This window comes from Monopterus albus, unplaced genomic scaffold, assembly GCF_001952655.1.
Source record: "Monopterus albus unplaced genomic scaffold, M_albus_1.0 scaffold18.1, whole genome shotgun sequence".
NCBI lineage: Eukaryota > Metazoa > Chordata > Actinopteri > Synbranchiformes > Synbranchidae > Monopterus > Monopterus albus.
The window spans coordinates 6,180,741-6,195,436 of NW_018127898.1; the positions used below are offsets into that span (position 1 = coordinate 6,180,741).

Genomic DNA, 14,696 nt, shown 5'->3' on the forward strand with positions numbered 1-14,696 from the left:
AACGGCAGGCAAGATAAGAGATACAGAGTGCAGGAAAGAGAGGAGCAAATACTAAACACATCAACAAATTCAGACAGCAGAAACACTGGTAAAATTCTGCTTTACAACTGGCTGCATTACAAACCAGAATACTAAAACTTTCGCTGATTGGAAATCAAACCCAGAAACCACCAGGTCACCAGCGAGTGCCGCAAGTGCTTAAAGCAGCCTCCCCCGGAAAAAACACACCAATGAGCTTATTTAAAGGACATGTTTAAACTAACTGACAGAACGTGGATGCGCTCTGTGTTAATGCAGATAATTATTCCAATCCAGTGGTTTCTTCCCTTACAGGCAGGCAGTAACAATCAACTTGCAGAGTCTAGCAACTTGAGAAAAGTTATCTATCACAACTCACAGCCTTAATATGTTTGTCAAAGTCCTCTTATTGTTTTGAACTAGTCGCTCATTTCACCACTGTTATATGGGGACAGGTACATATGTACAGTGAAGCTATGTTTTTTCTCCAAAACACTGGGAACCACCTGCAATCAACTCTGAAATATTATGCATCAGTCCAATGTACATCGACAATTAGTAGTATTCAGCAATTTGCTGATGCATTATCCTTATCTGTTTAGTTTTATTTAAACTGGTGCCAGAGCTTATCCCTGCATGCACAAGAGTTATTTAGCAGGAAAACTACATAATGAGATCCTGATTTATCATAATCAGTGTCAATATACAGTATGTACGTTCACATAAAGTGTGTTTTTTTTCTTACACCGCTCCTTTACTACTGGACAGTATTGCACTGATGTCTTGTCCTGACTCTATATATACACACTATATTGCCAATTAGTATTCCTTAAAGGATGTTCTTCATACCTTTGGCCCATCTTGCAGGATGTTCAGCCGATGGAGGACATGCTGGGAGAAAGCCCTAAACATCCCCTCACTGGAACAGTCTGATATCTGCCATCAACACATCAGAGAAGTGTCCATTTCACACACATACATAGTTTATTTTTCATCCCTTAGCTTCAAAATATTGCATTGAAATAATAATTGTTATACACTCTACATCTTTTTGTAATGACATGTATCCGTTGTCTTGTCTCCCGAGTCTAGACTTGTTTTGTTAATGCGTTACTTTGTTTCAATAAAAAAAATAAAATAAAATAAAATAAAAAAGTTCAGCAACAAGCTATTCAATTAATTTATTTGTCCATCTCCCATTAAAGGTGTGGGCATGGATTAACTAGAGAGGGGTTTTTGTATTATAGAGGTGAAAAGGATCTATTTCTCTGTTGTGTATAGTCATGCAAGACTAACAATGTATCTTAGAATATTTAGGCTCTGGTTCCAAATGAATTGCCCACCCTATTATACTCTTGTATGTAACACCCTGGAAATCTGACAACTGTAAACATTCTTGCTAATCTCCCTGGAATGAATATCACATGAGGCTGTGAGGAGAATCTCTCATATACATTGCTGCATGGCAGATGTAAATGTGAGAACATGAATATAAACATGACAGGTGCACTGCAAAGGCAATCAAAGGAGTTTGAGGATGACCTATCAATAATTCACACTTCAAGGTTGGAACCACGGGACAACATATATTTACATAGTATCGTATTTACAGTAATCCCCTTAGAATTATCATTTAAATAGCATAAGCACTTGCTGAGCTTTTGAATTCATGGCATAAATATTTAACCTGAAATGCAGGTTTATGACTAAACCAGATATCATTTTGTGTGTGTGTGTGTGTGTGTGTGTGTGTGTGTTTTGGTGGGGGGGTGCTAAAAATATTATGTCACAAAATTAGAGATGAAAATCTATAAATGAAAACATAAAAAAGGCAGCATTCCAAGTGTGGGACGCTGCAATTTTGTATGTAAAGTACACTGGTACACACACATAGATATACATGAGGGGTAACTTACAAGAGGCGTGTTGTAAAATAAGCCATATCTCATTCTCGGGAGGAGTGAGAAGAAGGCATCTTTGAAACACACCTGTGGACAAGTGTGAATAGATTAGCAAAATGAGAATATAGCATGGCTCAGAAATCAGTGGTGCTTCATTGATGTCTTCAAATAATTTCAAAAATTTTAGAATGATGAGCTGGGTGTCAAACAATTAAGGAATATACAGTAAATATGCAAACAGCTCATTTCTGTGTTTTGAAAAATCTCTCCTCACACATCACTCAAAGTACCGAGGCAAGACACTGCTACATAGATGGAATTTGAGTGCCTGTTGGAGGCTGTCGTTTCAAGGCCGTAGTTTTCTTTATGGATATGGTCACTTCCAGTTGTACTGAGTTTTCATGACTTCTAACTTTTACATTGCCATATCATCTTTATTGTTGCACACACAACAAACAATATTCCCTGTGTGCCAAAGAATATGTCCATGAAAAACCCATCCCAGGTTGAGTTAACTGTCATAGGCTTCTTCTCATGTCTCTTATATGAACATTCCTCAGTCCTTGTTCCTTGATAGACAGGAATGACAACTGGATCAGGTGAGGAGTGAGGATGCTCCAAGACAGGAGCGAGGACACACGAAAGCATCCTTGATAGAAGTCTTTCATGGACCGACATGCCCCTTTATCAGACACTTCAGATGAAGGACTGAAGGAAAGGATGTCTCATGTCTCTTAAAACATGTTTCCTTGATTCCTCTCATTTTTAGTAGCATTATTTCTGTGGGCGGGACTAAGACAAAAATAAAAGATATGAGGGAAATGTGGACCCATATAAGAGACTTGTGAAGCAACCCCCGACTTCCACTAAAAACAACAATTTAGTTGGTATTTATTAGCAACAGTACTTAGGTAATAAGCTCAACACATTTACAAAGAAGCGCATAAGGACTTTATACCTACTCTCTCTGAGTCATATGTCTTTAAGTAGATGATGTCATACTCTGAGAAGGCCCTCCATGTTTCACTGAAAAGATCCCCATAACCATAAAAACTCTGGGAAACAACATAAAAAAGAAGGAAACAAATGTTGATTAAATTACTGTGACAGTTGAAACAAAAATCTAAGCAATAAAGATTCAAATCAACCACAGCCTTCAGCACTGCTGAACTGACTCATCTGTTTTCAAACTCAGTTGGTCATATTTTCCTAAGGTTTAGGTTTCATACAAAAATCTGTTATCGCACTGTTATCTAACAGTCTGTCCTTGTCTGGACGGCAGTGTGCTGTTTGTGATGAAAGATCACTGCTTCCCTTCTCCCTGTCAGGTTTCTGTCCCTCGCTTTTCTCTTTCTGCTTTCCTCTTTACCTCTGTGCACAGTGGGGGAACAATGGGCCGGATAAGGCTGTGCATAAATCAGCCTGTTTTTCAACTGGTGTTTCCCCTTGATGTCTTTATCAGTCATCTCATGCCACTGATTTATTAAGCAAAAACTGAGTGTAGTACATCACACACAAACTACAGTTTGGTTTTCCCAACTGGTTGTAGTTTAAAAAAAAATCCAACTGCAGTTTTCAAATACTTTTCATTTCTGTTGGACAAAAACCTCTTTACATCATTTGATTCTTGAGGTTTCCTGTCACTCTCAACAGCAACATCAGAGGGGGGTATTTTATATAGACAGAAAGCCAGAATATACCGCTTCATCTGCCAAAATAATCTCAAGTGAATTATGTAGTGTGCTGCGCATCACGATGTTGTGACCCAAGAGCAGATTTGAAACTCCTATCATCTGAGCCCAGCCTAAGGATTTATTTCATAAATCTGAATTTATTTCTTATGCAGCTGGATGAAGCAGCCGTCAATTCACTGGAGGGAAGGCACATGAAAAATCCTGTCTTATGTTCCATTCTGACAAATAAATAAAGCATCTTAAACATTTATCTTTACCTGTAAGGATGGCAGAGTACAGCAACATATTGCTGCCACCATGAAGAAAATTTACTCTGTATTCCATTAAAGAGAGAAAGTTTTAAAGAGAAAAGTATCTTAAAACGACAAAGTATCTCAGGGGCAGGGGATGATTTCCAGAAAATGTTGTTTAAGCTATTTAAAAGTTAACCAAAATAAATCAACATAAACATCTATAATCAATAATTACCTGTATGAATCACAAATGAAGACTTACTAAGAAAAAGGAATTTAAACTTGCTTGGTTTGCAACCCCAAATCAGAAAAAAAAAATCAACTAAATTAATTAATTAAAATGAAATCAGTTAATGCCAAATCTCATTACTGTGAATGACTCAGATGGGAAAGGTGATATTTACAGTTCACAGCAGAACAAGGAATACAAATATAATTCATTTAATGGGGGGTGTTGATGAAACAAGAGGCTGCTGAAGTGAGAAGGTGCTGGGAATCCATGATCTGACACAAAATCCACACGTAGGTTCACAACATATTGCATGAATGCAGCCATGACAAATATAAAACACTCTGCACACATCCCGATCAATCATTACAGTATTATTAATAGAAGGTCAGGTCAGTGTGTGCGCTGCTGTCACTAACCTGTGGACTCACATTAGGGAGTGGAAACAATATGATTCACTTTAGGGGTGTATGATATCATTACAGATGCATCTTTAGCCCATATATGTGAAGGTATTTCAGCTGTGATTAAAGTAGATTCAAGTATTATATAAAATCTTCCACTCCACCAAGTTTTTTTTCCAAGCATTTTTTTGCTATAACAAGATAAAGTATCTTGTTTTAATGGGAAAACTTTCTCAATATACCTTCTGCACAGTAATTTCTTTTCCTCATAGTGGGAGCAATATGTTGCCATAACAAATTAATTGTTGAATTTATGAAGTACTGTGATTTCCAGTGGTGACAGCAACCATGTTCCGCTGAATCTGAACAGTTACATTTCACTAACTGTACACTATGCGCTGGTTAATCTTAAAGGTAGGTTTGGCGATTCCTTCCAGAAGCATTTTTTGTTACATATCTTGAATTGCTCTTTTCATCCCGATGGCAATGAATACATTAAATGCATTGACAACATAAAGAAAAAAAATTTGTCATCTGTGGCAGCAACAGGGCTGAAAAAGCCTGACCAATAATTTTACTTGGCATGAGCAAAACCATTGAATGACCCACCTGTCTGTCAACCTACTTCCTATGCTATGCATGAGCCAAGAGTTCCCCACAAGGTGTTGCTGTTGCAGGCAGATGTGTTACCCCTCTGTTTTACAGCTAAAGCTAGCAAGCTATGGCAGAGAAGGTACCTCCAGCAGCTTTTGTTCGCAAACAGAGACCGTTGTTACAAGGCAGGCCTTCCCCTTTAAAACATATAGCCTTATAGGTAATGTTGTTGTTGTTGCCATAAATTGCTACCTGCATGCAGTGTGCACAGTACGAGAGCAAGAAGGCTGCCACACGGAACAGACTCATTTTACATGCAGCCACAGGTGGAGAAGATACAAAGAGTAGTCAGCTCTAAGTGTGTAGATAGGATTATAATGCAGTTAACTGGGCATCAAAAGTCGCATGCAGTGTTCATGTTACCAAGATGGAATAAAGCCTGTGATTTTGATGGAGTTAGCTGGCCTCCATCATCACTTCTCCCTGGTGGAAAAGCCTGGACTTCTAAGGCTAGATACTGGCTACAAGCCAGGGCTAAAGCAGTTTAGCCAGAGGTCCCCAACTGTGGTTCGGGGTTGCAGATCTGGGCAGGTAGCACTGTATTTGAGAAAACTACAACTAAAAAGAAGTTGGATACTGCAAGAAATAAAACCAGAATTAACAGTGGTTTTGGCTTTTGAATGATGGTGACAACTAAAAGGACAAAAGGAGCTGAAAAGTGACGCCATGGTGGCTGTATTTCTGCTGGATAGGTAATTACTGCTTTTGTTTTTGTTTTTGAGGGGCATTTGTTATTTTGCTGAAATCTGTAAGTAGCAGTCAGGCAGTGCACATTGTGCTTTGAAGGAGTGGCTTTGGAAAGAAGAACAAAAGGGTGGGATGTCTTCTGTTGGCTACTTTCAAAACCAAGCTTCTTCTTGCTTGTTTATCCTGGATCGCCAACCCTACCTTTAAATAAATACACAGAATTAAGAACCATCTAGATCATGTGACCCAGGGACCACCATTCTGGCTAAGACATAACCCTGTTGTGGGGTAGATAGACTGGAGGGGCACTATTTTAATCCTGAAAGTCACCTGGGGCTTTTCTAAATTCTATATATTTACATGGATTTGATTATTCACAAACAATGAGTAATAAAATAAAGATTCCTACAGTGAAGCTACATGGTTAGGAACCACCTGCAATGCTTTCATGGACCACCAGTGGGCCACAGACCACTGGTTGAAAACCCATGATCTAGATCACACTCTCTCCTCTACTGAAACTGCAGCAGGAGGCATCAGATACCCACCGTGTCCCACATGATGATGTTGATATCTGAGCTGAAGGAGTTGTTAATGTGCTGCGAGATGTAGAGGTTGACAAAATCACAGAAATGGTGGTACATGTTTACTCCTGTTAGAAAAAAATACACTTTAATTTTTGTCACTGTTTCACAACTGAAAATGAAAAATTGGTTAACTGTGAGCATCCATCATTTTTAGGTCTGATAAGTTGGAGAATAATAATAACCTGGAGCTATAGGCTCTCAGCATATTACTCCAACATTTCAACAGGAATTTTATAGAGTGAGAGTTTTGATGGAATCATTGCCGTTACATATTAGAAATGTAAACTGACTAAACATCAGCCAGTGTCCAGCCTCAAACAGGTTGAATGCACACACACGTACTATACAAATGAGTATGTGTACTATTTTTATTAAGGTATAATAGGAGTAAATGTTTTAATTCCTTGTTTAAAGTACAGGGCTTTAACTTGAGTCACATAAGTGTTTGTTACTTACCAGCGTCCAGTTTCATGAACACAGTGGGTTTTTCAATGATGATGTCACAGTGTCCATCCTCTATGGGATGAAAGTTGAGTTCTGTGTAAGTCTGAAGCTCAGCATACCTACAAAAACAGCAGGCCACATCTCCTGCATTAACATAGTACGGGCACACATCATGAAATAACAAGCATTGCAACCCAAAAACAGTTATAATATAATGATTTGCCACAGAGATTTGATTTCTTTTAAAGATCCTATGTGTAGGATTGGGACATTTCTGACAGTTGTAGCATTTAAAAAGAAGCTCTAGCAGTGACACTGATGTGGATGAGCTGAAAGCAACACAAGGATGGCATGATTTTCCCTGGGACTGATTTTTTTTTTCTTTCAAACAAGAACATATGCCATCAAAATTATGTGAAACACATTAAAATTCTATAAAAACACTACACCAAGGGGCTGTATCTTTAAGCAAAAAATATATTTTAATATCTCTGTGGTTATCTAGGATTACAACAATATAATTTGCTTTATTAATGAAAGATTTACAATCCAGATGGCCTCATATTCATAGATAATGTGATCATATTTTGGGTGTGACTGTTGGAAATGATACAACATTTAATGTCTTGATATTAAATGAACTATATAGTTAGAAATGTTCTCAACATGTTAACACTTATTGTAATGCATCCTCTGAGGGCAGGAGTGCTGGTGCCAGTTCCTTCTCATAAAATACTGTACAGCTCAAGGTGGAAGTTGTATAATTAACTTATCAAACTAAATCATTAAAAAACAAGTGTCCTAACAGGCACAACAGTCACTATACAAAGAATTTACAGACTTGCAATGTCTGATCGCAAAATGATAGTCTACTATAGCCACGGTAGCACCCCTCTCTCCCCAGATGAAAAATAAGAGTTGACAGGTTCTAGTCGAAAGTAAACCAAGAGTCTTCTAATCTGTAGTCAGATGCCTTATCATTTGCAAAACTCGCTCAATTTTTTAGCTTCTTGCTTTAGTTTTGTCATTATTTGGAGAGGGCTAGGTTATCAGGCCTGATAATGACTGATTATGTGATGGTATCTTAGGTGAGACAGATGGTACATCATTTCACGCAGAGCTGGGTCATATAGAATCATCTGTGAACAAACGGTACTCATGGTACCTGGCCCTTTACTTGTTTCACTGCTAGAAACAGGTCTGACAGAAGACTGAATTATTTACAGTGGTTAGCCAAATCCAGAGGTTTAGGAAAGATCCAACTGATCAACTCATCTGTGTAAGGCTGTTCACACAAGGCTAACGTGGGTCTGAACCCAGCTAATAGAATATGGACATTGAAATGTTTCAAATGCAACAACTTTGACTTAACAACTAAGACAATAAAAAAAAAATACCATCAGTAGTATAGCCATTAGTAAGACAATAAAAAGAAAATACCATCAGTAGTATAGCCATTAGTTATAAATAGCAAACAGAACATGTCTAATTATCAGAATTACAAATGATGAGTTGAATTACTAGGTACAGATTTTGAATATCATTATACATAAACTGTCAAATTTGCCCACTCTGTCCTAGTCTACTGTGTCACTGCAGTATGATCCTCTCTCTGTCTGTCTGCCTCTTTCCACAAATGATGGAAACAAATAAAATAAAAATAAAGACAAGCCAGCCAGGACTCAAACACAGAACCATTTAATCCGTAGTCAAATGCATTACCCATTGCACCACTGATAAAACCCCACCTGTGAACAAAGGCAAACACAAACTCCACCCCTACATTCCTGCCTGGTCCTGAGGCCCCCCTTCCCCTGCCTTTGGCCACTGCTTTAAGAAGGAGCACTGTGTTTTTCACAACTTTCAAAAATATGATCACAGCAAAAAGAGTGACTTGAGATACTATGTAAAAGTAGAACAAGTAAATCAACATAACTCAATTGTTTGAAAGAGATCACATATATATGCTGTGGTCTGTGAGTCCCATTTAATTTCTAATACTATCAGTGAGGTGAGGAGTGACTTCATCAGTTCTGCCATTTTAAAGCAAAGTCACGGCTCCTACTGTTTGTTAAACATTTGAAAAGACAATGTGTTAACTTCTTTTATTTGTTCTGTGAACAAGTCTTTCTGACAAGGCAGGGAAGAAACCACTCCCCTTGCTAACAGCCTTTTGTTGTTATGGATCACTCTACATGTCTGTGTCTGTTAGCAGTTGTCTACAGAGCTTTGCATCTCCCAATATTTACCTAAAATGTTCTCTCTATAATGGAAAAGCAGCTGGTCTCAAAGTAAACATGACACATACTGTACCTGCCAATTCTCCTGGCAGGTAGAGAAGCCACTAGGCCGTGCAGGACATTAATACCAACAGATGCATGTTCAGCAAAATTCTGGCAACATAGTTCACAGTGTGACAGAAGAGCACAGCCTAGTGATGGTTTGTATCACTACACCCATAAAGACTGGTTGTCACATACCATACAATCCAGAAATCAAATTCTGTAGCAACACACACGAGCAGCTAGCAGGTGGTCTAGTGGTTAGGATTTGGTGCTCTCACCCCTGTGGCCTGAGTCTGATTCCCAGTCAGAGAATTTTTAGCTTCTGGGTTGATTCAGCAACTAAAAAGACATTTGAAGTGTGTGCTATGCTCATTTCTATTCACAGCTTAAGGAACACACAGGAGTAGCTGTGCAGATCATTCTGTCATCAGTGCCTCCACATTTTCAAATCCACCTCATTAGGATGCACCATGCATACAGTATGTAACTCATGGATGTATGCCATAAACTACAAAAACTGTGCACAAAATCCTAACCTTGGTCTACTGGTTAGAGATCTAAGCGTTTTCTGAAAAGGCAATTCATGCCTTTATTAGCTCTAGACTAGATTATTGTAAAGCACTGTATACTGGCATTTCTCCTCCTCTCCTCTCTCCCATAGTGTGTCCTCTCTCTCTCCCTGTACCTTTCTGCAGGTTGCCCTGGCACTGGAGCTCTACGTTTCTAATGAGCAGTCACTGGCCACATCAACCTGACCAGTGTTTGATTGTTTGTTGTGTCTTGTTGCTTTTCTTCTTTTGCCTCTCCTCTATCCACTCACCCCAACCGGTCAAGGCAGAAGGCCGCCCACCAAGAGCTGGGGTCTGTCGGAGGTTTCTTCCGTTAAAGGGAGTTTTTCCTCCCCACTGTCGCCAAGTGCTTGCTCAAGGGGGATTTGTTGGGTTTTCTCTATGTAATAATAGTGATAACAGTAAGGTCTAGACCTTACTTTGTAAAGTGTCCTGAAATGACTTTTGTTGGGATTTGGCGCTATACAAATAAAATTGATTTGATTTGATTTCTCAAGCCTTGTTGTCCAGACTCCAGTTGGCCCAAAATGCAGCAGCTCGTCTTTTAACTAATACACGGCATCAGGAGCATATCACTCCAGTTCTTGCCTCACTACATTGGCTTCCTGTTCGTTTTAGGATTGATTTTAAATTGTTGATGTTCGTCTCTAAGGCTGTACATGATCTGGCACCTTCATATATTTCTGAGCTTGTGCCTTTTTATACTCCAGAAAGGACACTTAGGTCTTCGAACCAGTTGTGCCTGGAAGTACCGAAGTCCAGACGGAAACACTGGGGAGACCGAGCTTTTTCAGTTCGGGCTCCTACAGTGTGAAATGGTCTGCCACGGGAGATTAGATCTGCTCCGAACCTGACTGTTTTTAGATCACTTCTCAAAACGCATTTGTATTCGTTTTGACTATGCATTTTTGTTATTTTATTGTGTAGATGTGTTTTATGTATTTTTATTATTTTTTTATGTTTTACTGGACAGCACCTTGTAACACAGGTTTAGAAAGGTGCTATATAAATACATTTTGCTTGCTTGCTTGCTAAGCTCCCACTGCCAAGACCTGGTTTCAGTCCCCAATCAGGGAATACACTCTTGGCCTCTTTTAGCAACCATAAACACAAGTTTTCTCCAGTTCCCAAGAGTTCATACCAAAGTCACTGTCTAAAGCACTGAGAGTGAATGTGTGTGTCCTGCCTCACCAAGATTGCAAGGGGCTCTTGTGTTCTCCCTCAGCAGCAAGCGCTTGCTTGTTCAGTCTACAGCGACCACCAATCTCACCCCTCTGAATGAAGTCCTCCTTGTATCTGCAGCATAAGCATGGATGAGTTTCAAGGCACTCTCACCACCGTCAGAGTAATGTTTTTTTAATAGATATAGCACTTTCAGCTGTCACCTCTCATGACTTCTGCGCGGCTTCCGCAAGTCCAGGTAGAGGTTAGTTGCCTTACAGAATCTAGTGTGGCTACTGCATCTTAATGATGAATCCCCCTAGAAAATATTGAGACGAAAAATCAGTGTACTACATACTGCTGCTTTTGAACAGCAAATCATGTTCTGGTCTATTGTATTGTCTGTGTGCTCTTTTGTTTCCACTGTGACTGTATCTACCTGTTGTTTCTTCCTGTTGACTCAGTAGGCCCGTGGGAAGTAAGGAAATGAGCACACTTACTGGCTTGGTGGCCTTGCAGAGTGTTTTGAGCTCAGACAGGCGCTCCTTGACGTAGCCAAAGTCAGCCTGCTTCCAGAACAGTTCCTGGGCTGCCTGAATTGAATCAGCCCTGATAAATCAAAAATGTAGATCAGCAAACAAAAACCATTATGGCTCATTGCTGATACATGCTATGTATGAGCACACTTTTACTTGGAAAGACAGTAGTTCAGTATACATATGAATAACAGTACTATAATTTGTGATCCTTATTATTACTGAGCACCTGACAAATGCATGACTGCAATGAGAATGTGTTAAGTAAATTATATAAACTGCACTGAGTTTTGAAAAAGACAAAATGAGAGCATGGAGTGTGATAGAATGTGAAAGACCAATACCATCCAGAGTCAGCTTTGGTACACACTGGATAGCTAAAGCGCTTCCCTGGATCACAATTCTTCTCGTAACCCCAACAGGCAGACAAATCCTGCAGTGCATCCTGTTGTAAAAGCAAGTGTGGACATTATGTGTATGTGTGTCAGAAAGAGATGGCAAGTTAGCAGGAGAAGAAGCTTCATATAGTGGTGTTACACAGGTTTACCATCAGATTTTACTGTTTCAGCAGACAACTTATTCCTAAAATTCATTCAAAATAATGAAGCAAAAAGAAGTAAAACACCAGGGGTTCTCTGTGTGAATAAGTCGGTATCATCTTAATGTGCTAAGACAGCCAAGTCTGATGAAACCAGTTAAAAATATTGCTAATCCATTTATGGATCTAAGTAAGATCAACATAGGTCAAAATAAAATAACTTTCAACAACAGTAAGTAGTAGAAGTAATGGTAAGTAAAAATGTGCTTTTCCCGAATACTCTATTTACTACATCTGTACTTGCAATGGTAAAGTCAACTCCAGAGTAAACTCCACACCATTGCTTCAACTGATCCAAATGCTCTAAATAATCTGCGCTGTTTAACCCATTTACTGTACATGTCGGCCAACAGTTATGAACAAAAAATTACCTTGATTTTTACAAAATAACAAACAGATTAATAGTGTGGACATGGGCTGGGCAATCTTTTGTGTATTGTTGCTAGCTACAGGAGAGCAGTATACATTTATGCTCACATCAATGTACAGAAATGACATCACTCAAAACTGCAACGGAGTGTGGCTTCCATTAAATAATATGCTACCTGAATGATCATGTTTTCATCCTACCCCACACTAACAGACAAAATAAATAAGTTTAATAAGTTCAATAAGTTTAATTATAATTTTCTAAACCCGAACTCTGATGGTCGGTGGGAGTTGTTAGAGCTTTGCCTCATAGTACAGGAAAACAGAAAGAACAGTGAAGAAAACATATCTTACTTTAAAGGGGCACAGTGGGTCCAGGCGGCACTGCTTGGCGACCCTCTTGTTGTTGTAGAGGAAATAGGGTACGTGCTCCGGTGGCAGGGAGATCCTGCTGTAGTTGAGGAGCGGTATCGGTGGTTTGTGGTTGGTGTTTGCAGCCTTCTCCTCGGTGACCGCAGTGGAAGAAAAAACTATGCCCAGCGCTACCAAGAGCAGCATAGTCAGGATTGCACAGACATGAGATGGCTGCCTGTGTTCACAGCACTCTGTGAGAAGGGGAGAGGCAGAGACTCAGACTTGCACTCTCTGTAATCTTGGTTGAAAGCCTAAAACCTCAGTATACAAACATGTGGGCACAAGCAAGTGTGTGGGAACCTTGCTCCAGGCGGATCTGAGCTCCACATAAGGAAAGGTCCTGTTGCAGGAAGCATTAGTGACCTTTTCCTACTGTTGTCTCAGAAGTCAGAGCGGAGTCTGAAGAGGCACATGAGAACTGCTGGCTAGTAATATTGTGAGTCTGAGGTTCCAGGTAGCCACAGCACTATTGAAACAAGTCTGTTTCCCTGAACCAAGCTATAAAGTCTCAAGTATACATGTGTTTACAGAGTCAGACATTCTGCACTTCAAAAATTAATGATCAGTGAACATTACAATGTGAACTGAGACTGATGTAGCTGGATCTGACTTATTAGAAACTGACTGTCGGTTCTGCAGATTTGGTAACAATACAGGTTAAGAGTGATTAATGACATATTTATTCAGTAACGTAAAGCTCCTGGGGGAATTAGTCCTGCGTTAATGCTAGCTCAATAACGTATCGCTAGGTTGTCTAACTGTTCGTGCAAAAAGACGGTTATTTCTGAACAAGCCCTAATATAGTCTCGCTTCATATCCTTGTCTTTTTGTCCCACGCGTGTCTCTGAAGAGAAGTCATCTGAATTTACTGTTAAAGCTAAGCAAATTAAGCCGAACATATAAAGCTACAGTAGCTAACGCTAACTACCAACCTCTTCACTAGCATAGCGTCAGTTAACGTTAATGATGTTGAAACCCACCAGGAACACTGATTTTGAGGCACGAGAAAGTTAAGACGACATGAAACTTAACGTTCGAAGTATTAACGCATTACATGTATTAACGCATTACTTACTGCTTTATTTCTCAAAAGGTGTAATATGGGGGAAAAAAACTTAGTTGTCGGTTAGCTAATGTCTGAATTATTTAGATTTATGCGGTGTCTACTGTTAAGGTGTAGCGCCAATAATGTTACCTGAAAAAACCAAGATCCCTTACACATTAATTCAAACTGTGGCTAAACCAAGAACCCTTACACATTAATTCAAACTGTGGCTTACCGACAGGGCTGCAAAAGAACTGGACAAGGAAAGTATTTCATATTTCCGCGCTACAAGAACTTGCCTTACACGTACACATAACTCACTAAGACCGGCCGAATGAGTGGGTGCTGGTAGTCGCCATAGCCACCGGAAATCATATACCGGCCTGTAATATTCCGCGAAGACCATAAGGTGGCGCCATGTGCCACACTTTTTCTTCGCTTGCTGTTTAATACTGTGGGTGCTTCTCTTAATGGTCATAAATCAAGAAGATACAGATTAATTGTGTGAATGTTGAGTCAGCATCCACACTGTTGTTATCCAATTCTTTATTATTCTGACTCCTTCCGTCTGTTTTTTGGCACTTAACTCCAGCATACTTTCAGCTAGAAAAAACATTCAAATATCAATGTTCATCTTTTTAAGGACATCCCTGTTTGTATTTATCTTTTTTATAACCTATATACTTAAAATATTAAAATATTCACATTCAAATGAATAGAAAAATCTTCAAATCGTCCTCCTCTTTCAGCCTTTATAGCTTCACTTGTATTTATCTTTTTTTATAACCTATATACTTTTTAAAATATTCACATTCAAATAAATGGAAAAAACTTCAAATCATCCTCCTCTTTCAGCCTTTATAGCTTC

At 39.2% G+C, this 14,696-nt stretch overlaps 1 protein-coding gene across 8 annotated transcripts in view; it reads right to left on the reverse strand.

The window, feature by feature from the left end:
- Window positions 1-14,230, reverse strand: part of eogt (EGF domain-specific O-linked N-acetylglucosamine (GlcNAc) transferase) — a 24,067-nt gene extending 9,837 nt beyond the window's left edge. For 2 of the 8 annotated variants that reach the window (XR_002274371.1, XM_020593029.1), the window contains exons 1-11: window positions 14,064-14,221; window positions 12,724-12,974; window positions 11,747-11,847; window positions 11,367-11,475; window positions 11,091-11,185; window positions 10,897-11,001; window positions 6,864-6,970; window positions 6,369-6,472; window positions 2,882-2,974; window positions 1,935-2,006; window positions 868-954 (exon numbers count right to left, since the gene is read on the reverse strand). Coding sequence is in view for 7 of the 8 variants with exons in the window: in XM_020593029.1 (XP_020448685.1) it covers window positions 868-954; window positions 1,935-2,006; window positions 2,882-2,974; window positions 6,369-6,472; window positions 6,864-6,970; window positions 10,897-11,001; window positions 11,091-11,185; window positions 11,367-11,475; window positions 11,747-11,847; window positions 12,724-12,927 (1,077 nt within the window). In the remaining variant the exon portion in view is untranslated. The other 6 variants (XM_020593032.1, XM_020593031.1, XM_020593034.1 and 3 more) reach the window with 6 other exon arrangements.
- Between the last annotated feature and the right edge of the window lie 466 nt (window positions 14,231-14,696).